The 24,736-nt window shown below is 36.4% G+C and overlaps 1 protein-coding gene across 2 annotated transcripts in view; it reads right to left on the bottom strand.

Moving 5' to 3' along the window:
* The window catches only part of LOC134741027 (rho GTPase-activating protein 7), a 347,525-nt gene that overhangs the window by 13,184 nt on the left and 309,605 nt on the right, over positions 1 to 24,736 (bottom strand). For both annotated transcript variants that reach the window (XM_063673759.1, XM_063673770.1), the window contains exons 4-8: positions 18,113 to 18,226; positions 16,295 to 16,437; positions 4,153 to 4,762; positions 3,898 to 4,040; positions 446 to 586 (exon numbers count right to left, since the gene is read on the bottom strand). In XM_063673759.1, coding sequence (XP_063529829.1) covers positions 446 to 586; positions 3,898 to 4,040; positions 4,153 to 4,762; positions 16,295 to 16,437; positions 18,113 to 18,226 — 1,151 coding nt within the window. The remainder of the gene's footprint in view (positions 1 to 445; positions 587 to 3,897; positions 4,041 to 4,152; positions 4,763 to 16,294; positions 16,438 to 18,112; positions 18,227 to 24,736) is intronic.

Below are 24,736 nucleotides of genomic sequence, written 5' to 3'. Positions count from 1 at the left end.
CTGGAAACATACGTGTTTATCATTAAAACCCATTATTTCTAATAGTAGTTTAAGTTTACTTTCAGATACCAAATTTAAAATTAGTAGGTACCTACCTACACTCGGTACACTTCTATAGAGACAACCCATAAAAAATGTTATTATCACTACACCTTATAAAACGACGCGTCTGTCTGTTTGTGTGTATGTATTATTTATTTTATTTATCGTATGGCAATTATATTTTACACTGTTCATTGAACTGTTCACTGTTCACTGGGTCATTGAACCCAGGCGCGTATGTGTATGTATATTCGCGATAAACTCAAAATCTACTGAACGGATTTTCATGCGGTTTTCACATATCAATAGAGGAAGGTTTAGGTGTATAATTTGTTAAGGTTTTTTGTAACCCGTGCGAAGCCGGGGCGGGTCGCTAGTTTGAAAAAAAATACAATAGACCTACTTTTTAGATTTGATGTCAACGCTGTCATCATCGTCGTCCTGGTCACCGTCATGGGACCGTGACCCCGCAGAATTGGGACTGCCTTCGAGTTCGGAACTCCTCGATGCTGACTTGTCTCTCTTCAAGCTTCTGTCCCTAAATCTGAAATAAATATGGCGACTTTAAATATTACTGAAGAAAGACTGAAGATATTTTACTTCAGTTTCATTGTATAAACAATTGAGCACAAAGTATACAAATAAAGTTTGGGTGCTTTGGGCTTTATCTAGTTTAAAACATCATCCCTTTCTATTTTTAGACCTTTCAGTTGCGCTTTTCGAAATTCTCAATTAATAATAAAATTATCAGACTACGTAGGTACTTGTAGTTAGTTAAAAGAAGATCAAAGTGATGTCTTATGGTCGGCACGAAGGTATGGTATTTACACAATCGATTTTATTTAAAATTTAATAATTAAATGTTTATAAAAACTCTAGTAAATTCAAATGATTTATAGGCGGTTTACTGATGTTTCGGCGAAAATTACTTGACAAACTTTCAGTTCCCAAACTATTTATCGCATATTTTTAGTTGGGCGAAATTTCATTGCGCAAATTTACATAATCCAACCTAACCTAACCCAACCTAGTACGTCATTTTCATTTCGCAAGTATGGACTTGCGAAATAAAATAGTTGCGAAGGTTATGCCAACGATTGGTTTGTCAAATGAAACTTTGGCGAAAAGTTGGTTGCCAAGTGAAAAGGAAGTTAGAAAAAAGGAAAAAGAAGAAGAATTAATGTAAACAAACTACTGTCACTGTCAAAGTGACACTTGCAGGTAAGTCAGGGGTTCTCAAAGTAAGGGCTCGCAGAAAAACTTAAAAATAAATGTAAGTAAGAAATGAATTAACTCAAAAACTATTTATTCATGACACACTATTACATATTTGTAATTAATCACGATGGACTAAATGGAAAACTAGAAAAAAATCCACAACAACTAAAAGCAAATACCTGGGTAGGTACAATATAAAAAAATAACATGTACTATAAAGTCCTTAAATCTTATAGGGAAGGGATTTCCCTACTAATGTTATAAATGCGAAAGTAACTTTTTAATACAGTTGCTTAAAAAGTGCTACTTTTCGTGGCTGTTTAGCGTGTGGAAAATTGGTTTTCGCGAACTAGTGCTTTTTACTTTCCCAATTTTTTAAAATTTATACTTGTTTCAATTCATGACTACTTATTGATGAGTGTTAATATTAGTTTCCTTAACGTCGTAATCAACATTATCAACATAAAAACCTACTGTTAATGTAAGAATACGAAAAATATGCATATTTCATATTTTATTACTTACCTCTTCATCATTATAAGTATTATAACACGTTTATTTTTTAACGTTGAAAAACCGTTCTTAATAAGTTGTCTGAATGGAACGGAACGCCTGTCAAAGGAGAGGCGTTTTTTCTTACTGCAAGAATGTTTTAAGTTTCCAAAGGCAACATTCGATATTGTTTTTATAAATATACGATATTCAAATAATCGTTAATAACGATATTTAGGTAATAATAGTACAATGTTTTATATTTGTAAAACAATACAATGTGTACAATGTTGTATGAAGTGGGTTCAATAATAATAATAAAATCCATTCTAGTCATATAAAAGCTAAAAAAACACCTATTCATAATGTCAATGTCAACTCGCCTCCAGGCCATAAATGATTAAAAAAAAAAAAAAATGTCAATGTCAATAATGTCACAGAATTAATAATATAAAAGTTTCGAATTCCTTACTTGTTGTTTTTCCTATTTTTTCGCAACTGTATTAAAACACGTCGTTCGACACACGTGCGGAAATGTCATTCTTCACTCGTCCCGAGTCTTGCCATTTGACATACTTTCCGCACTAGCATCGAAATGTACTATTAACGGCCCGCAACTTGGTCGCCCGGGTGAATCTCCATAGCGATACCAGTGCAATAAAAAAACTACACGACAAGAGCAGCTTTTTATTTTCCATAAATACATATATCAAAATGTTTTTTGTTAAAATTTAGTTTCCTTTTAACAAATTCATTATTTATGTAGTAGAATATAAAAATATTTAATAAATTATGGAAAATATGGACAATTTAAGTACCTTGAATGCTGCAAATTTTTTTGTCGCCGGCCACACCTTTGTTTACATTAATTCCGTGTGTTTAAAAATTCCAGCATAGTAAACAAAAAGAAATTACCAAAACAATACCTATTTATTTATTTATTTAAACTTTATTGCACAAATTTACACAAAAAGAGTACAAATGGCGGACTTGACGCCTTGAGGCATTCTCTACCAGTCAACCATTGGGCTAAACAAAGACAGTTAGTTTGGTGTAGGATTGTAAAGAGTAAATATGAAAAAGATCCAAGTCAGACTACTATGATACTATATTTACACAAATATCCATAAAGAAAATAATAATATACCTACATATATACAAATTTAATATATATGTAAATAAATATGTACCTAGTGTGAGACATCACGTAGACATTTAGTCGCGAATGTTAAATATACATATAAAAGGTCATTACCCATACTGGTCCGCCAAGCTGAAACGTATCCTTCTAAAAGGCAGTAGGCGCTGCAGAGAATCGCAACTTTTACTACTCGTTGTAGTCTATTACTTACATAAATGCATTAAAACTACAAAGGTCTAAATTGGTTTAAGCGCTATAGGAAAACTAAGCACATGGTGCGTTTTGTCCGAGGAGGTAATTCGTCACGACATAATTACCATGCGAATATCTTAAACGCGTTAACGAGAACGTTTGTAGGATAATCGGGTTTAACTAAAGGAGCAATTAGTCTTGGCTTTAGTAGATATTTAAAAATGGTTCATGGTGGTTAAGTTAGTCTAGTCAATTAACGTAAGCTGAAATAACTCCTAAACATGGCAATATAACATGTAGATACTAAATTCTTTGAACCTCCTATCCTAACCACTAATAGATTATTAAAAATTTGTAACAAGTTTCCAGTAAACAGAACGACTGGAAAAAAGTATTTTATTAATAAATGTACTCTAGACTTAGATTACTATTTTAATGCATGTAATTTCCGTTCTGATAGGTCATATCATTATATTATGTACTTGTACTCGTAATTATCTTTAACGTGGTAATAAAATAGCCGTAATCATATAAAAAATAGGTATTACTTATTTTAACCATTACTGGTTGTCTAAGCCGATCGTAAAGTTAATGCTAAAATATCAAAAACGAGATTCAAGATCCAATAACACTCATTTTCTTATTTTAGCAATATAAAATACCTACGATAGCTAACAACCAACAGTAAACAGCTTATATATTCTCAATAACAAACTCTGATTTTAAGTTTTCTGGATACCTAAACTTTGAATGTCTTGTTTTGGCATTATTTCTGCCACCCTATGTCATTTATGCAATAAAAAAATGCTTACTTCTGTCCATCTTTCCCCAGGTTTAGTGAGCTGGTGCGAATAGCCTGTCGTCTATGCGTTGTGTGTCCAGGAGACTTCTGTACCTCCTTCAGCACTGCCGGGTCTGGCTTTAGTTCTATTGGTGACGGAGGTTCCACGTACACCTGAAGCCAAAGTCAATCATTTTAATATAGGTAAGTAAAATTGCATAAAATATCATAACTCATAAGGTCAAATGATTTAGTAGCATTTAGTTCAATGTGTAAGACTACTCACCTCAGTATTGTGATGAGTATTATGATCTCTATAATAATTATGCCTCCAGCTGGCCGGTTGGCATTCCGAGTCACTCAGTGCACTGGAGTCATCATTCTTGATCCCTCTGTGGAAAATGCGCTTCGCCTTTCCTAATTTTGACTTAGAACTCTTATTACTCGACCCCATACTTCCGTCTGAGGCATAACTAGAGCTATCGTCTCCAAATGGATGATTTAAAACAAAGGACTGCTCCAGCGGAGCGATGGGAGATGGTGGCATAATGGTCATAGGTGAAGGAGGTTGAGTTCGAATAGCTGGAGCATGTAAAGGAGAACTAGCAAAATCTGGAAAAGGAAACGCTGTAGGAGTCGTGGGAGTCATGTCAATATAATTTAAATCTGGATATCGATCAGTTTGTGTATCTAAAAAGTGGGGAGAGGAGACAATGACTTCGGTTCTGTTTTGCCGTTTTCTTCTCCTAGTTTTGAGGGATTCTACACGTCTGAGCAAAGCTTTCGCGCCGTCTCGGAGTCGTTCTGAGCCGGTTCTTCTAAATCTAGTGCCATTTTCTTCTTCATCCTCCTTGTCACTTGGAAACTGTATCATTGGTTGGCCTGGTACCGTTAATCTGAAACAAAAGTATACGGCTGTCAATTTAAGTATTGCTTTGTGCTATTTTAGCAACTATTTATTATATTGTCTTCGGTTACCGCGATAGTTACTCATGAAATAAAACTATGAAAACGGATGGACGGAACGCTGTAAAGGGTTCGAAACGTCGGGTTGTATTAAAAATTCAATATACGCGATATAATCAATTTTCATAGTTTTATGTCAACTATTTATTGTTTCCTGCTAAGTATTTCAAATTAAGCCTCCAATTTTTCTTCTGCTTTAATACTAAGTATTATTTTACTGATAGAAGTTCCTAAGTTTTAACATGTAGGTACTCTTCTCAGAGCACGGTATTAAATAAGTTTTAGACAAAAATTTCATTTTTGGTACAAGCTTTTATCGCTCACTGTACTTTTTTCCACAGGCAACTAATACTCATCGAGACAATTCTAAAAACCCCAAACACGATTAGGTTGCGTTGTTTTATCACAGAGTTCCTATGGCCACCTCCTGTCTCCATCATCAGATCAGCTCGATGGTACCATAATATTGCATTGTCACACGACTTATAATCATAATCATAATCATAATCATCATTTATTAATAATATAAAATTACAAGTCAATAGGTACTACAATATGTAGGTATTATACAATATTAGTCTTATTCTATGACATGGGTTTACTTATAAAAAGCTCTTTGTGGTCATAGAACGTCTGCTCGAGGAGCCATTGTCTGAGTTTAGTTTTAAACATTGACGCACTTTTTGCAGTAACAATTTCACGCGGAAGGCAATTATACACTTTTCGACCCATAACATGTGATAGCTTTTTAGTTTTCGCAAGTTTGTGCGATGCGAGTGGCAGCATTCCGGCGCGCGCGCTGCGCGTTGCGTACCTACGCGGGGCTTCGATGATTGGATTGGAGTCTACTTCATCACGTGTATTTATTGCCATTTGCATTATTAGAAGCGAGGGCAGCGTAAGTATTCCCAACGACTTGAACAATGGCCTCGCGGAGTGACATTGAGGGACACGGCCTATCGCCCGAACGGCGCGCTTCTGGAGCCGGAAGACCCTCTCCCAATCGGCAGCACCGGCCCACAGTTCGACTCCGTACTGCAGGAGTGCGTGGGCTGACGCAAAATAGCATGCTCGGACCATTTCTAATGGAAGTACTCGAGCCAGCCGCCTCAACGCAAAGCATGCCGTTGCGAGTTTCTTGCACATCTGATCTATATGGCCACTCCAGGTGAGGCAGCTGTCTAACTCGAAACCAAGAAATTTGGAGTTCATGACTTGTCTGATTACAGTGCCATTTGCTATTACTGACAGCTGCCTAACCTGCCGTCCAGACAGATCAAAGCCGATGTAATGCGTTTTGCTCGTGTTTAAGATAAGTCCGTTAATGCCAAACCAATTCGAGAGTGATGCGGCGATCAAGTTAAGTTTGAGTTCGAGCTCGTCGTATGTAGGGGCGGACACAACAACAGCCACGTCGTCAGCATACATGAAGGTCTCTCCACCGGTGATAGCCTCTGGCAGGTCGTTCAAAAGTATAGAGAATAGAATATTCGACACCGACGAGCCCTGTGCGACGCCCATACTTGTGGTCGCGGCGTCAGATCGAACTATACCGCCATCAGAGACCACAACTTGTGTTCTGTTCCGTAGAAGGTCTGATAACAAAGTCAGGGCGGTACCTTCAAAGCCATAGTGACGAAGTTTGCTGGTCAGAACTTCGTGATCAGCAACGTCGAATGCCTTTGATAAGTCGCAGCATAAGACTGCGACTTGGTTCCTGCACTCGCGGGCTTCAGTAACCTGCCGAATCACGGTCCGAGCCAAGGAGGTTGTTGAGCGGCCTTTTCGGTAGGCATATTGCCTCTCCGAAAGCGCATTTTTGGAAGATAGAAACTCCGTTAATCTGGAACTTAAGCCGCACTCAAATATCTTAGCTATGACTGGAATTATTGCCATAGGTCTGTAAGCGTCGATATCCTCTCTCTTTCCTTTCCCTTTGAATAACGGAGAGATTCGGCTTTCTTTAAGTGGGTTCGGAAAGATACCTTCGCGTAGACACCTGTTATAAACTATGGCGAGCACGGGTGCTAGTTCCGCGGCGACGGAGTAGACTAAGTTCACAGAGATGTCAAAAATATCCCTAGTTGGTTTTTTAGCTAATCGGGCCGTGATAATGTAAAATACTTCGTCAGGGGTGAAAGGTTTCAGCCTGATGCAGCAGTCGGCGGGCGGGCGCGCGGCCTGCAGCGCAGCGAGTGCGCGCGGCACGTCAGCAGGTGTCGCGCTACAGGCCGCCGCCGCTCCGGCAAACCGTTTGTTTATAGCATCGGCTGCCGCCTTTTTTGTTTTAAATTTGTTTCCATCTAAGTCGGTAATTACCTCTGTAAAATCGAGTTGATTGTTGCACGTTTTGCCCCTTTCCCTGTTTAATACTCCCCACATGGATTTCACGGTGTTCGGATTGTTTTTTATTTTTTTTGTGTAGAACTCGGCTTTTTTTGAGTTAAGTAGACTAATGTATTTGGTGTTCATACTGGAAATAATTAAATTTAGTTTCTCGTTATTGGAAAAACGTCTTCCTAAGTCTATTATTTCAAACAGTAGGTTTTTTAGGTTGTAAGTTTCGTTCGTCACCCACGATTCTCTTTTTTTATTAAACACGGTTTTAATTGGGAAGCAAATATTAAATTTATTTTTTAGTATATTTATAACAGATGACGTTAGATTTGTGACGGAATTCCTATTTCTGTGTATAACATCATGCCAGTCCACGCTTTGCAGTGCGGCTCGAAATTCGTTGTAGTTTCGTGTGGAGTAAATCCTAGCGCGGCGGGTGCGGGGCGCGGGCGGGGCGCGCGGGCGCAGCAACTCAGCACGCACGGCTAGGTGATCGCTGAGGTGAGTGGTGACAGGAGCGGCGCTCAGCACTGAGCGGTCTCCGTTCCAGTAAATGTGATCGAGGTTTGTGGACGTAGTACCCGTGACTCTAGTAGGGAAATCCACCACATTTCTGAAGTCGTGGGCTCGAAGTACGTCGTATAATTTTTTTAAGTCTGGCTTTACGTTACTCACTGTGTCGTCTATGTTCGTGTCCCCTAAAATAATGCACTCCCTATCAAAAATACTTAATTTATCGAGCAGACGTTCTAGGTACCCTAGAAAGTCATTACTACTAATTTGACAGTTCGATCTATAAACACAAACTATTGTTATATTAAAATCTATAAGGTCAATAGCCGATATTTCGCAATATCGTTCTTCAGATAATGCTGTCAGTTCTAGATTTTCGATGGCCCGTATGTTATTACGTACATAAATACACGATCCACCGTGTTCATAACTCGAGCGGCAAAAATTTGAAGCTAGATAATAATCTTCGAGATATATGCATTTTAATTTAGCGCTACTCAACCAATGTTCGGTCATAACGACTTACATATGTATGCAGCAGCTTAATCGGAAACCGTGGGTCAAATTTAACTTGCAAGATTTGACCCTTACAAACATGTTACATACATACTTCATAGGTACATTGCAAGTTAAATAAAAGCTTGTAAAATCTTATAACCGTCCTCGTTGACAAGTCATCAGAAAATTCAACATAAAAATAGGCAGCTTTATGGAAAAATTTATTTTCCTTTTGTTGTAGTGTTCTAAAGTTTGTCGTTTAATCTCAATTTTGTCAAATTGAACTGAACTCCAACCCAGTTCAAAAGGAAAGGGGGTTAAGATTAAATAGTGCTTCTTTATTATGTTAATTACTAATTATGCTGAAATTTGCATATACTCGTAACGTAAATAATAGACCATACCAATGTCATACCATCTCGTCTAGATAGATTCTGGTTAGTACAAAAAGTACTTGAATATTTTATTTTGGAGATTGAAAATTGCAGTATAATCTCCTGACGTCTATAGTTAAAAAAATATAAATTTGTTTCATTATAATTAAATATTCGTTTACAAGCAACTTCACCATCATAATGATGGGTAGTCTTTGTGGTTAGGCCGGTGTCACTGCTTATACGAAGACCTTTGGACATTAGGAGAAACAGTTACTTGTTAATTGAGAAATGTACCGATACTTACTTGGACCTGACAGCTTATAGCTCGGATCTCTAGATCAATAATTGTCTCACGAAAGTCCACTATACAGTGTGGAAAAAAATATGGGGTCTGGAGGGCAAGTACCTTAAAACCTTAAGTTAGCTCATTTCACTTAAAGGAAACAGTTTTTTATTTTTAAAAAGAAACAATACTGCATTCAAAGATTTTTTTTAATTCGCTTATCTCGCCCGGGAATCGAGCCGACTAAAAATTCCAAAAAATAAACACCCTCTATTATTATTTTACTAGTCGACACAGTTAATGTTAATGATAACATGAGGTCTTACACTCGTCTGTCGTACAAAATATCCATAAAATCGAATATTTAGTACTCAAGAATATTTTTAGACAAGCAAAATTGAAAAAAATTATTAAAATATTTGAATGCAGTTTTGTTTCTTTTTAAAAATAAAAGAATGTTTCCATTAAGTAAAATGAGCTAACTTAGAGTTTTAAGGCACTTTCCCTCCAGGGCCCATTATTTTTTCCACCCTGTTATACTACTCGTAGTAGCATTTGTTTTGCAAGTGACGTAGATGGATTGAGCTTCACGAAGTCACAAGTGCGCAATCAAATCTCTTAAACTTAATCTTGACATTAAATTTAAAAGTGTATTGTGTAGCGATCCTGAACACAAGTAAGGAGGTCGCAAAATGTTACCCCTGAATTCGTAGCCATGCAAATTCTTGCCAACTTCCGAATTTAGATAAAGTATCTTAACTTTACAATAGCGTTTTGATGGAATATCAGGCTAAATATACAAGAAACGGTAAATTGAAAAAATTCAACGAGAATGGCTAATTCAATCTACAGTTATTCTTTATTCAGGGTAGAGGCAAATACCTTTAGTATCTCCATTGACTTGAGTAGGTTACCTACATACTTTGCTAGTCTGTGCTACAAAGCTAAGCATAGTACTTATTAAAATGGTTTGAACATAATTTTCCTTTCCTTATAGTACGTAATTTAATTGCGTCATAATTTGTAACTACAAAACTGTACTCGAGTTAAAGTCAACTCAACTTGCTAAGTAGCATCAACCAAGTTAATTCGACTAACATTAACTTGCCTAAGTTCAGGTAAAAGCAAACGATCTTAACGTTTTACCCAACTTTGTTCTTAGATCTCAAACGAGAAACACAGCTAAGGTAATTTACCTTTTTGCAGTTCGCAACTAAGCGACATGAATATACTTAACAAGGAGAGTATTGTCGTGGCTAAAAGTTTAATGCCATTTCATCACTGGAAAAGTTGCACGTGTTCCTGACAAAAAGTATTGATTTCCAGTCACGTAGTCTACTTAACTTCTTGGTTTGCCTTAAGCCAAGGTACCTAAAAAGACGGTGAAGTGGTCATTGAAAGCACAAAGCCTCATGGGAGTTTTATAGTTAGAGCCCGACTTAAGGGCAATCATGCAATTAAACTGCATGAGGCTATGCGCTTGGCGCCTAAGTACACGTAGGAGGCTGGTCTTCAACATAAGGACATGATGCCGCGATCCTCAGCATTTTGGAAACGAGTCATGATGGTGGTAATGAGTTTTCCAACATGTCAATAGAACTACAAATTCAAGCTTACTTTTAAAACTGCTGTTATTAAGATTGTTTTGGCTTTAAGAAAACAAATGTGACTCCGAGTCAATGTTTTACTGCGTCAATAAGTTGAATTACAGAAAGAGAAGTCGTTGAATCATTCCTAAACACATATTAAAGCGTAATGAGTTCGGAGTAAGTTTGTTCGTGTGGCGACGAAGTTCGTTAATAAATGGAAAACAATACCCGATTTAAATGCTTGAATACTCAGCATGTACCTAATGTCAAAAGTTAATTTAACTTCTGGAAGCCGTGTGTTTAACCTGCTGCTGAATTAAACACGCAATAGGTATATATTATTGCGACCACCACCACCACCTAGTGTATGTACAATTGTACATACACTAGGTGGGAACCGATTTTAAGGCTACAAGTAAAGATAGAGAATACTTGCATTAAAAAAATGGCTTCGTTCTTTTCGCTCCTATTTGTCACCGCTTTTGATAGATATCTAGATTTAAATAAACTTCCAATATACAAGAAAATTCGAATTCAAATTCATTTAATTCGTGCTTGGTGAAACATATGAAAATGTTGATGATTCTGCCATTTCAATATTTTAAATACTTACTATGTACATTCCCATTTCTACTGATGCTACTATAAATAGCGCATCGTAACGACCGTCTATGAAACTTTTCTCATTAACTGGTGTGAAGTCACTAGCTTATCTCCTTAAGTTCTTCTAAGTTTGCGCAAAACTACTAAAATATCTGCTACTTTGCCTAGTGCCTACTATGAGCCAGTACGTGTAAAGTTATAATGGAGTGGGTACTTTTGCCACTTAAGACTTATAATTTTATGAAATAATAGATTGTACATTAATAGAATAACGTATCTAATACAGGTACATGAAAATAAGATACGAGTATCTACATATGTCTATTGTTTATTGATATTGACCCAAAATAAATTAATACATTAAGTTTTTAATTGGAGTCGGTTAACAAAACCAATCCACTACAAAAGCACGGATTCGAAAATCCCGCACAATTCAATTTAGTTTAGTACCCAGGCGCTTGGCGCTTGTTAAAAGTTTTCCGACAGGAAGCAACTGATGTTGATTCCGAGGCGCTTATTCACAATGCCAAACACAACCACCGACAAACCAGTATAAATTTGACCATAATTAAGAAGAAAGTGGACGACCCCTTCTCCATTCATTTCCCTCTCTGGTCACATTATGGAAAATAACTATTCTAGAACGGCCAATGATCAGATGGACTAAAGCGTTCGTTCTCTAGCATTTTATTTTACGAATTTCAGGGTAAAGTAGTAAGTACTCGTAGAACAAAGAGGCGAGTAGAGACACATTTTTTGTGAATCACATAGCGTGGCGGATGCCGTAGGTATAAATTAGCACAGACCAAAATTGCAATGTCAGTGGACCGAGGTTGAACATAAGTTTTCTTGTTTTTTTTTATATCGCGAAATTTATACTGCATGTATAAATTAATCCGTGAATAAAATTCTAAACAACTAGTACCTAGGGTGCGCTTCAAAGAACGTAATAACATAAGGACGTTATTATAGATTTTTGTTAATCCCCGTAACAATATACAGGTTGAGAAAAAAAATGGGCTAAGCATACTACAAAAGCTTGACACTAAGGCGTAGGGTGCTTTTTTATGTGTGTTAAATTAGGGTATTGTCGGGGGCGCTTTTAATGCCTACGTTTTTTGGTAAACAAAAAGTCTAGTTTCACGTTATTAGTAATAGATGATTAAGATACAATAGGGGATATTACTGCGATGTTCTGCCACTAGAGTGCAGCACTAGCCTTTTTAATAAACCATAGAGTAAGTTATACATACTGTACCTTTAACAGGTTTTTGACAAGTTTTCAGAGATAATACATAATAAATATTACAGGACATTCTTACACCGATTGACTAAGTCCCACAGTAAGCTTAAGAAGGCTTGTGTTGTGGGTGCTCAGACAGCGATATAGTATATAATATACAAATACATAGAAAACACCCAAGACTCAGTAACAAATATCTGTGCTCATCATACAAATAATTGCCCTTACCGGGATTCGAACCCCGGGCCATTGGCTTCACAGGCAGGGTCACTACCCACTAGGCCAGACCAGCCGTCAAAATAATAAAATATGACATTGATGCATCAAGGCGGTTTGTTTACAGAGGACCTACCGGGAAACGCGAATCCGAAATTTCGCTATCTGCCTCTTTATCGCTCGAATATATATGCAAAAGTGACAGAGATGTTAGATATCGAAATTTCGATTGTCTTGTTTTGCGATACACCCTCATATTGTGGTAGTGGCCCCCCCTGCGCAGTTTCGCGTAATATTCCCTATTGACAGCTAATTGTAATCACAAACCAGCCGAATCGTATCTAACCGTTGAAAATTGGCCCGGGGCCTTTGTAGCTGCGGTTAACATTAATTTAAAACCAACAAGCCTGTTCAAACGCTGCCAAATCAAAGCCTTCACAAATGACTGCGCTGTATAGGGAATAGGAAATAGTAGGGAAATACGACTGAATTTTAATAACTTACCTATTAGGTACAATGGCTAATTGAACGGTCGCCGATTGAGTTACTATTTCCGACAAATATTTATAGAAATATTTCCTTAACTTTAGATATTTACTTAGATAATATGTTTAATTTCCTGTATATTTATTCGAGTATTAGATATTTTTAGAACACGCCTACTTTAGAAAATGTACTTACGTAGTTTTGAACTAAGCAATAGTAACAGGATAAATAGAAACTTTAAATAAGTACCTTATACCTTTGAACATTTATGCACTTCACTGTACCGTTTCAAAGGGCCAACACAATGACTATAATTAAGTCCAACGATTGTTCTACTTACAATTCGGGTACTTAGCCCTTCACCTATCACGTTTCCATTTCGGATTGCCAAAGCATAAGTAATAATGATAGGCTGTTAGTCAATGTATGGCGTCACTGAGAGCGGTGGATTCTAGCGAAAGTACATGTGATATTATTTATGCATAAACAGTTTTGATTTACCCGCCAAAAAATTTTTATTTGTATATTTTTAGTTTAAGTCATATATGTAAGTACCTATTTAAGTTATTTGTGGGCTCACAGCTAAAATGTATTTTGCACGAAAAAAAAAAGAAATACTCGTGTAAGTGAATATTCAGTGGCCGATTAGCCACGAGGTAAAAGGGCCCCGCGCACCTACGCATTGTGGCCGTAAAAAACCTGAGTTTCACTTCGTTTGCTTCGTCCGACAACAAAATTAAAACAATCCATGGTATGATAGAATTTGCTACAGGCCCCGCGCTGGCTAAATCCGGCACTGTGAATATTATGTAGTCTTATGAGAAAAAAAGTTAGATCTTTAAATCTAAACAAACATAGGTACACTAAGTATAGATTGCTAAAATATTAAACTGTCGCATGATAACGGGTTTGTGTGAAAGTAAGGACACACTGCAGGCGCGAGACTCTACGAGAGACTTACTTACCTTTTTTTTCTAATAAGTTTGAAGTCGCTCGCACTGACGACCTACGCGAACCTTAGTTGCGTCAATCCCAATAACCTACATAGACCTACATCTAGAGCGGAAACCTCTTATCATAAGATTAATAATATCTTAATAGCCTCTTGAAAGTGCAGTTTAATTAAAGAAACAAAACAACGTACTTAACGGTTATATTCACACGTTCATTACATTTCGAATGAAGTAATTAAAATTTTCTACTCCAGCACTCTAATTTGTAGATTAAATGAGTGCCAATGAGATTGAAATCAACTTCATAAGAAGTGCGGCGCGCGGGGCCCCGGCGCAGCAGCTGCCGCAGTGTTCTTAGGATCCTAACAGCAGTGTTCTTAGGAATACTCATTCATACAATATTATGCAACTGTTGTTTTTTAGGGTTCCGTACCCAAAGGGTAAAAACGGGACCCTATTACTAAGACTCCGCTTTCCGTCTGTCCGTCTGTCTGTCTGTCACCAGGCTGTATCTCATGAACCGTGATAGCTAGACAGTTGAAATTTTCACAGATGATGTATTTCTGTTGCTGCTATAACAGCAACAAATACTAAAAAGTACGGAACCCTCGGCCGACTCGCACTTGGTCGGTTTTTTTTTTAATTCTGACTTCTAGGCAAAGATCTACAAACAAATATTTACTTCGATTTTATTTATAATTTTAGGTGTTTGCTGCTGTCTTAGAAAAATATTGTGTGCGTTCGTAACTTCGTTTTATTTTGTAACTTCGGCCCTTGAATTTTAAGAACCCTTTTATGTACCTGTTGCACAAAATACTAATTCTGTGTCGCGGGAAGTAGCATCGCGACTTTATTTGTTCAACCAGTTGTATTGATGTTTTTTTATCGATATTGCTGCAAAAATGTCATATTGCTGCAAGAACTAGTTTAATTAAATTAAACCAGATCATGTTCCTCTTGAAAGTCACGTAACATTTTAGATTTCAATGCGTTTCAATAGGTTTGAACCAAAAGCGAATCCGATGTTTAGTTTATAAAGCAAGCCAAATAAGTGACACATACGAGTAGTAACTAATGGATAAATTGTTTTTGATTGAAAACGTAAAGATTCATTTTCTAACATTATGAATCTACAGTAACAGTAAACGCAGAAGCTTGATTCAAGATATCTCTTACTTAAATGCGTCAGTCATCGCCGTGGGCAACCATTTAAGTTATAAAATAGTGACCATGCCCATTGATTACTCTTATCTAAAATGCATCAACGGAAATAATGTCGTGATGATCGATGCAAACAAACAAATAGAGTCGGACACTTAACAGACTAGTCCATTAGAATTGACAGAGCGAGCCATTTAGCCATGTCAAGAGTCCGTGTTACAAAACGTGGTAGCATGAAAGTGACGGGCGCCCCATACGACGTGGAGTGTGGACCCACCAGGTTAAGAAAACCCCCACCTCAATACAAATTATTTTGAGATTGAAATGCAGATTAGAACTCAAAAGGGCATGAGGCTCAAGTTAGCTTTGAGATAAAGAATGACGGAGCCAAAGAGTTTTTCTTCACAGAGGCCGTTGAAAAGATACTCGTATGTTTTTGATTGGACGGATGTTTTGGCATTCAATCTGCTTAGGAATATTTGTGACAAATTTAATGTCTTAATGCATATTTAACATCTATAAGCGATCTTATGTTATAATGTATAAAAATAAAAGCCTTTTACTAAACTTTTCGAAATGATTTTTTTACGATGGATCTCTTGAAATGCAGTTCTTGGGTGCATTCTAGGTAGCAATCTTAGCAACTTACATTAAAAAGTATCATGTTTAAAGATCAGAGTGCACCATCTACCATCTATTATATATCTATTACGTTCCCTTTGTATCTAACATTTCAATCGTTGCGCAATCAAGGGCCAATTATTGGTGTGAGCCTTCGTGTACTGTTACTCGCTCATTAACATATCAAATCATATTTAAAACTTACATCTTATTCAGCCGTCACAACCAAAAATCGATCAAACTCCGTTCAACTTAAAGTTTACTTTTGAATTCAGCTTTCATCAGTTATATGAGCTTATAAAAGCAACCACGTGTTCTGATGTGGAGATACGGTCTCGTTAATTTCTTTGTTCGAGTATTGATTGTTATATGATCGGAGATTGATTTTGGTTAACTAGAAAGTGGCCTAAGGGCTATTTATTTTTCATAGTCTTCTGAAGAGTGCATACCTTAATAAAGGTGAATTTTAGTCTGTAGGGTTTTGTAACCAAGCATGCAAAAAAGAACAATTAGCTACTTATTTTTTGTTATGTCATAAGCTGTGGGGACATCAACGCCCTTTCTAAATCGCATTGTACGTACAAGTCAGGTTCAACATCGGTGTAGTGCCCATCAGCATCGACCAGTCCTACTCTGATGGTGGGAAGGGTGTCGTCCTCGTCGTCCTCCTCTTCCCCTCTCGCTTCTCTTGCTTCTCTCTCTGCTATCGCTCTTGCAGCTATCACCTGTAGGCAAAAATGTTACTTTTATTTAGCCCGTATTTAACCGGGCAGCTAAGTAACCTAAATCTGGTAGTTAAAAAAATAGGAATGGATAGGTTTGCATCGAATTCGGAGCCTCATAATAAGTATCTCCATATGAGTTGCATTTTAATGCGATTCTAGCTATTGATTGATTATAGGCAGGTATATACCAAGTATGGAAATAATATATGGGAGACAATTTAAAGACGATCTTTTTTAGGGTTCCGTACCCAAAGGGTAAAAACGGGACCCTATTACTAAGACTCTGCTGTCCGTCTGTTCGTCTGTCTGTCACCAGGCTGTATCTCATGAACCGTGATAGACAGTTGAAATTTTCACAGATGATGTATTTCTGTTGCCGCTTTAACAACAAATACTAATGAAGGCGGTTAAAAAGTACGGAACCCTCGGTGCGCGAGTCCGACTCGCACTTGGCCGGTTTTATTTAAAGAAGAAGTCCTTTTAAAATATTTTGATAGAAATGGAAGAAAAGTTATTAAATTTTATAAAAAAATTACAATATCCTTCTCCCTTATATTACCGCTTTCCCGGTTGCGCCCCAAAAGTAAGTAAGTAATAAATACTTTATTGTACTAAACAAGGAAACTGTAGGTAACAGGAGGGGCCCGAGGTCCGTATTAGCAACCTAACCCCAAGAAGTACCTATATTTGGTCAAACCAAATTGTCTATAAATAAGAACAAAAAAAACTATACTCATCCTTTTCTTTTGGGTGCTACTCATGCTAGTACTAGTGTAAGACAAAGATAGTATGATTCTCTCTATCTATGTTTGAAATGAGACAGTCCTTTGATAGACTATACCTACTGCGACTGCCATGCCTTCAGACCTTTTAACCCAGCGGGGTTTACTCACCTTGTTTTCATATTTTGACATAAACGTTTTTTTTATTTATAAAAAAAAAAAATATTATGCAAATACAGAAAAATTATGCAAAATATTTAGTATGTAAATTAGACTGCGATCCACCTGATGCTATCATGAACGTAATTAACCCTTCAACTTATCGCATAACTTTATAATTATCCCAAATTTGACCTTATCTCGTATATGAGCCACCGGTCTTCATATCATGGGCTATTTTGCGTTTATACTGGTATAATAAATACAATCTCTACTTTGCAGGTAACATTAGTTTTACTTATGCAAGTTACACCTGCATAATTATGTACACCTACATAATAAATTAAGATCCTTGTCTCCTTGATGATGCAAGAAAACAAAAAAAAATATTCACACCCTTATTCTTAAAACTTTACAAGCCTCAATCAGTTAATTTATGTTCCCTTTCTTACTTTCTTATGCATGTGTGAAAACTGTATAAATGAGATAAATAAACTAAACTAAAGTTAAATAAATAGGTACATATTTAAGTCAAAATAACAGATTAAGGCAATTAAGGCAAACGATTGATAGCTAAATGAGGCTTGTAGCGCATTTATGAATAATGCCATTAGACTCCCAGCACGAACTTTTTAAGTTCGAATGAAACTTTTTTAAATTGCATAATTAACTCATTACAAAAATTGCTAAAAATGTTCGGCGTTTTGTCTTGTGAACATATATTTACGGCGCTCTCGTACTGCCATTTGCGAGCGTTGGCCATCAGTAGGTATGCTCATAATCATGTTGCACACCTGTAACCTCCGCTGCGCCTGCGGTGTGATCTCGACGACTCGCGACCACCGCCGTGACTTCCTCTCGTACTGCCATTTGTCGCTGAGCGCGCATTGGTCATCGTCAGAGTCGTTCTGTAAACAAATTACTCATATTAAAATTTATGTGTGCAATTGAATAGGTAGAACGCAATTAATGCCTTTGTGGTTTCATATCAGCCTAGTTTGAGTAGGTAATTAAAAGTAGCGCTTTTTATTATTAAAGTGAGCACTTCCGTCCTTTTGAAAGCAAATTTAATCGTTGATGCCAGCTATCATTAGATAAAAGTAGTCCAGCAAAGTGCGACTTTCAGATGGCTCCAGACCATCAATTTAGTCAAACGCGTGCACCAATTTACGGGATTAGGACGAACAAAGGATGTGAAGTGAGTGAAGCTTGGATGGAAGCTTTATATTTATTATCAGAAATATTAAAGAAATGTATCATCCCTAATTATTTTTAAGTCATATTCTGACTTATGTTCTTAGTCGTCATCATCATCAAATGTAATCACTCAGCTCATATTATATACTCAGCAATGTCAATGTGTAATAATTTTTAAGAAAAAAAAAAACCGACTTCAATGGGGGATGCCGTTGAAAGGTTACTTATTGCTGATGGTGCACTCCAGACAATGAAATGAACAAGACAGCATCTTTTGCCTAACTAAAATGAGGTAAAACCACCCACGTTTCTAGTAGCATTTCGTTTCTGTAAGGGTCATAGTTCTAACCTAACCTAACCCAATGTTCTGATAGCATTTCGTTTCTGTAAGGGTCACAGTTCTATCCTAACCTAACCCCCTTTTCTGATAGCAGTTCGGTTCTGTGAGGATCGCAGTTCAAAAAAAAGTCCAGGTTCAAGTTTGGGTCTGGGTTTATAACGAAGAGAATAAATCGCCAAACGTGAACTATGTGTCGTTGAAGAGTTCCATTCTGATCATCATCAGCAGTTCCACTTCATCAAATGTCACTTTTTTATGTAAAAGCTGGATTTGTTGATGAAAATACAAAAATCACTATATGTATGCCTTTCTCATTTGAGGAGTTCCCTCGATTCCTCATGGATCCCATCATCAGAACTCGAGCTTGACAAAAATGTGTCTTGAAAACCTAACTTGCTTACCAATCATAACGAAGAGGACAAATCGCCAAACGTGAACTATGCGTCGTTAAAGAGTTCCATTCTGATATTTCTGATCATCATCAGCAGCTGCACTTCATCAAATATCACTTTTTTAAATGGAAATGCTGGATTTGTTGATGAAGATACAAAAATCACTATATGTATGCCTTTCACATTTGAGGAGTTCCCTCGATTCCTCATGGATCCCATCATCAGAACTCGAGCTTGACAAAAATGTGTCTTGAAAACCTAACTTGCTTACCGATCATAACGAAGAGGACAAATCGCCAAAAGTGAACTATGCGTCATTGAAGAGTTCCGTTCTGATCATCATCAGCAGTTCCACTTAATCAAATGTCACTTTTTTAAATGTAAATGCTTGATTTGTTGATGAAAATACTAAAATCACTATATGTATGCCTTTAACATGTGAGGAGTTCCCTCGATTCCTTATGGATCCCATCATCAGAACTGCGTTTTGACCAAAACGGGACCAATCTGTATGTATATACAATCAAAAAAAGAATTTTCAAAATCGGTCCAGAAATGACGGAGTTATGGAGTAACAAACATAAAAAAAAACCGAATTGATAACCTCCTCCTTTTGAAATCTTGAAGTCGGTTAAAAATGAGAACGTGCGTTTTCAGACATAATATATTTATTTCTTGCTTAGTATTTACTGGAATCTGAATTTGAAAAAAGGAAAATACAGTTGCCCTGTTAACGTCGGTGTGGTATAAAACTCGAAATAGTCAAGTCCCATTTGCGGGCTTACGAAATCTCGTGTTTTATAGCAATGTTTAAAATCGTAAAAAGGTTAAAATATAAAAACGACTCCAAAAAGTTCGCTGATCTTCACATTACTCAATCAATCAATCATTAATAACAACTAGTATAACATGACTTGGCGTTTTTTCTGTTCGTCATCCGTACAAATTGGTGAAGCGATGATGCGCTACAAATACCGAATTATTGACATTGTGTGTAAAACGGCCAGTTAATCTTATAGACCAGGAGACGGGTGGATTAAGGACCACTTCGAAGCTTTTAAAAATTATATCGTTATTTGACTTATTTGTGTCACGATGACGGTAAGATTTGTTGTAAGCAGAATAATGAATAGATAAAGGTATATGTATGTACCTATATAAAAATTAAGCCCCTTTAAGACGATTCAAGAACTTGCATGTGATTTACGTTGCGTTGCAGTATTTGGTCGATCGACTGAATTCATTGTACTCTGTAGTTAACAATCTATAAAATCTTTAAGTACATATTTCTGTCTTTGTGTATAAATATGAATTCCTTGACTGCTTTTAGCAATTTTGTAACAAATTCTAATAAAAGGTAAAAATATATTTTTGAGTTCCTTAAAAAATATTAATATTCAATTTAACTCAATTGTTGCAAACTTGTCAACTCTTTTACTTTTAAATCGTTTCCGAATGGTAGTTAAGAGGAACAGTGTCCGTAGCTCCTACTACTATTCGGACATCGTAAAAAACTCCGACAAGTATACTCGCAGATAATTATTTTAAGGTTTGTTTTCGCTTTTCAGTCAATTTTCCTCAAGTTATGCCATGTTTTCGTCTTTTCCTTCGTTTGTCATAGGCATAATTGCTTCGATTCCAATTTCATATTTTACAACAGCCGGTATACTTACTATATTCACGCTTCAGTACACTAACAAGGCTTCATAAATCATCCGGTTTTATTCTGCATCATTTGGTTTATTGAATTTTCAGGCGGCAAAAATAATTTTCCATTTAGTGGCTAAGTGTACTTAAGAGAATATGATTTAAAAAAATATGTTTGAGAATATATGTAATATTTATGGTAGTTATATTATCTAACAATAAACTGGAACAACAAATGGAGTATTAAAAAAATCAAGCTTTTTTTGTAGCTGTAAATACTATAGAAAAATTAGACAGATAATAATAAATAATTTACAAGATTTATGTCATTCGTTTAGGAAGTCCTTGTTGACGTTCAGTCCTTGTTGTATTCAACTTTATATACGATTGTAATAAAAACATGTAATACTTATTGAGAAATAAATGATCTAAATCTAACACAAAAAGTGATTTCGAGAGATATCCTTGAAAATATAGTAATATAGCTAATTATAAGTACTTCGAAAATAACAATGTAATTGACATAATTCATAAATAATGCTTGTCATAAATAATGTTGCTTCTGAGGAGAAGTATATACGTTCATTAATTAAGTATAATATTAAGGTTGTAATTTAGAAGGTATTTTACAGATGTAGTGGATAATTGTGTTCCATCGTATTTTCTCGGAAACGATCGTGTTTGTCATGCTACTTCAGTCAACCTCAGTATTTTTTGTACCGAGACTGACTGAAATAGCAAGGACACGTTCGTACGTTTCCGTGAAAATACGATGGAAAATAATTATGCACTACATCTGTATAAAGGAAAGCTTTTGCTAAAACCTCAGGGAAATGAAATTCACTAATGATGAAGAAAATGTTGTGTTGGCTAGTTGGGGAAGATAGCTACTGCGTTTCATGGCATTTAAGGACTGTTTTACTTGTCATTGCCGTGAAATTATAATACAGAAAACACAATCTCCATTAAAACAATGACGAGTTTGTTTTATATACCTATTATTACTTTAAATACCACAACTCTTCGCTAATATAAATTAGGAGCATGTTAATTACTTACTAGTATTAGTTACTCTTGAAAATACATTTACATATATAAAACATACATTATATTTGATGTACAAATTATGGACTTAAGGCCATAGGGCCAAACAAAAACACTAAAACTTGGTGCAAGGAAAACCAATCTACTTAATAAAGATAATTGACAAATACATTAACAACATTATCATTATTAATGAAAATTATAATAAATTTAATTAATATATATACTAGGGTTAATAGGGTTTTCTAAAATTATATTTTTTTTTAAACGAGACTCATGTATGACTTGTACGAGTAACTGTTATGTTTGAGGAACTGTAAACGATTTTCTAATACACTGCTACTAGTTAACAAGGAAGATTAATCCTCTTTGGCCTGGTTAGTGTTAACCATTTTAATTGGATTTCACTTCACGCTACCAAACGAGTGTATTCAATACATATGAATAGGTGTTCCGTCTTTTTGCATTTAATAGCGTAACAAGTCACTTTGTAGATGTTGATGATGTGTGCTGCTTAGTAAAGATTCAGTTGTATTTTTAATTGTAATTATACGAGTTTCACGTCCAGAAATACTTCAATGAAAACCACCTACACTAGATAATATAATCGCTTTTATTAAGGTTTAACATGCAGCAAAATATCAGCAACTTGTTATGTTGTTACCGGGATCTTACAAAAAAATAAGAAAGAAATTAAATCGGCAAGTATTAAAAAAGTCCATTATTCTGTTTTCTCACGCATTTTTAAGCCTGTCACTTAGGTCGGGTTGCACCAAACCGTCTGCTCCTTGACGTTGATCAGTCTGTTAATTGTGGTTGGTTAATATTTTAATTTTAAACTACCGGCATTAATTAGCACTTATTACACCCGTTAATTGCTAACGGATCGCGTGATCTGTCAAATTCTAAGGTTTAGAAATATAATTGATGGAGTCCATTTTAAACGTTCTCACGCAGTATATTTCTGGCTATCTGAATTTATTTACGATGTTTCAAGTGATTTGTCAGTATCGTTTTGAAAATATTGTGAAGGTCTTTACGTAATTTTATAAATGGTTTTAAGCTAAAGACGTTGGCTGGTTGGTTAGGTGGAGATAAGGTTTAAGGTAAAGAAGTGGTTGGTCGGTAATCTGCAAAAGGGCTGTTAGGTTTTGTTATTACAATTATTGTTCAATATTATTTCATATGTACATGCTTGGTTGCAAAGCAGACCCCAGGCACCCTACGTGGATTGTGGCTAAATGTCGGGACAACGCTAGGAGGATGATGATGATCAATGAGGTATGTATTAATTACAAAAAAATAGTCATATTTTTTGAGAAATAAAATTAAACTGGCAAGTTTATTCGTATTATTCACACCATTTTATAAACTTATTTATCATAGATTACGTTATTTAAGTTATGTAGGCGGTACATTCCATCATTATCACACGCACTCCGGGACGCACGTAGGTAACAGAGGCCATTTCAGGCATGACCGGTCTTTTGCACTATTGCAATAATCGCCTTGGCCAATGCACCTGATAGACCGGGCTCTCAGTGAAGTTCCGTTTGCAAAAATAGCGCACCGCAGTTTGACTTCTGATCCTTGTAGTGGGGTTCCTACGCTCCTAGAAACCCGATGTTGCCGGGCTGAAAAGTGGTGCCGTTACCCCCACTAGCCCTTTGAATTTCCCCCTTACAATACTCATACATTCGCTATCGAAAAAATCCCACATCAAAAATATAGCTCATAAACAACAAAAATATATCAACATTAAAAAAACCGGCCAAGTGCGAGTCAGACTCGCGCACGAAGGGTACCGTACCGTTACGGTATATATGTCACGTTTTTTGTATGGGAGCCCCTTATTAATTTTATTCTGTTTTTAGTATTTGTTGTTGAAGCGGCAACAGAAATACATCATCTGTGAAAATTTGAACTGTCTAGCTAACACGGTTCTTGAGATACAGCCTAGTGACAGATTGACAGTCAGACAGACAGCGGAGTCTTAGTAATAGGGTCCCGTTTTTACCCTTTGGGTACGGAACCCTAAAAACGCTGTTTTTAGCGTCTCCTGAAAACTAGCATTTTGTCCTTTACGCCAATTGAACCCAAAGGTATCGATATGGAAAGTACTGCCAGAGTACAACATTCATAATACATACATAGATTTCTAAAATACGTATATAACAACTACAAGCAAAATTGAACTCGAAAATACAGGTAAAAAAATAAAGATAGAAAGAGGAGTCAGACAGGGGCCCCAATATCACCAACTCTATTCATTGCCGTCTTACATAACATCACTAAATCTCTTAACTGGAGAAATAAAGGCATCAAAACCGACGGGAAAAGCTTAAACCATCTCTGCTTTGCAGATGATATCGCAATATTTTCGAACAAGCCCGAAGAAATAAATACAGGATATGATGCAAACACTTCAAACAACGAGCAAACGAATCGGCCTCAAAATGAATATCAATAAAACTAAAATAATGAGTAACGGAAAAAGAGCCAAAATATACAGGGTGGCTAAAAAATAAGTGCATTCCCGATGCCAGGGAGGTTTTGGGATTATACTGAGCAACTTTTACTATGGCACCAACCACGAAATCGTAAAAAAAATACCCTCCCGTAAAAAAAGGGACTGCTAAAATGTATGAAACAGCCAATTTTTATTCGCGTTTTCGAGGTTGGTCCCACATAGTAAAAGTTGCTCAGTATAATCCCAAAATCTCCCTGGCAACGGGAATGCACTTATTTTTTAGCCACCGTGTATATCGATACAGAAGAAATATGATGATGTCCTCCCA

This window comes from Cydia strobilella, chromosome 1 (genome assembly GCF_947568885.1).
Source record: "Cydia strobilella chromosome 1, ilCydStro3.1, whole genome shotgun sequence".
NCBI classification, from domain to species: Eukaryota; Metazoa; Arthropoda; class Insecta; order Lepidoptera; family Tortricidae; genus Cydia; species Cydia strobilella.
This window is presented reverse-complemented; position numbering and strand designations above follow the sequence as displayed.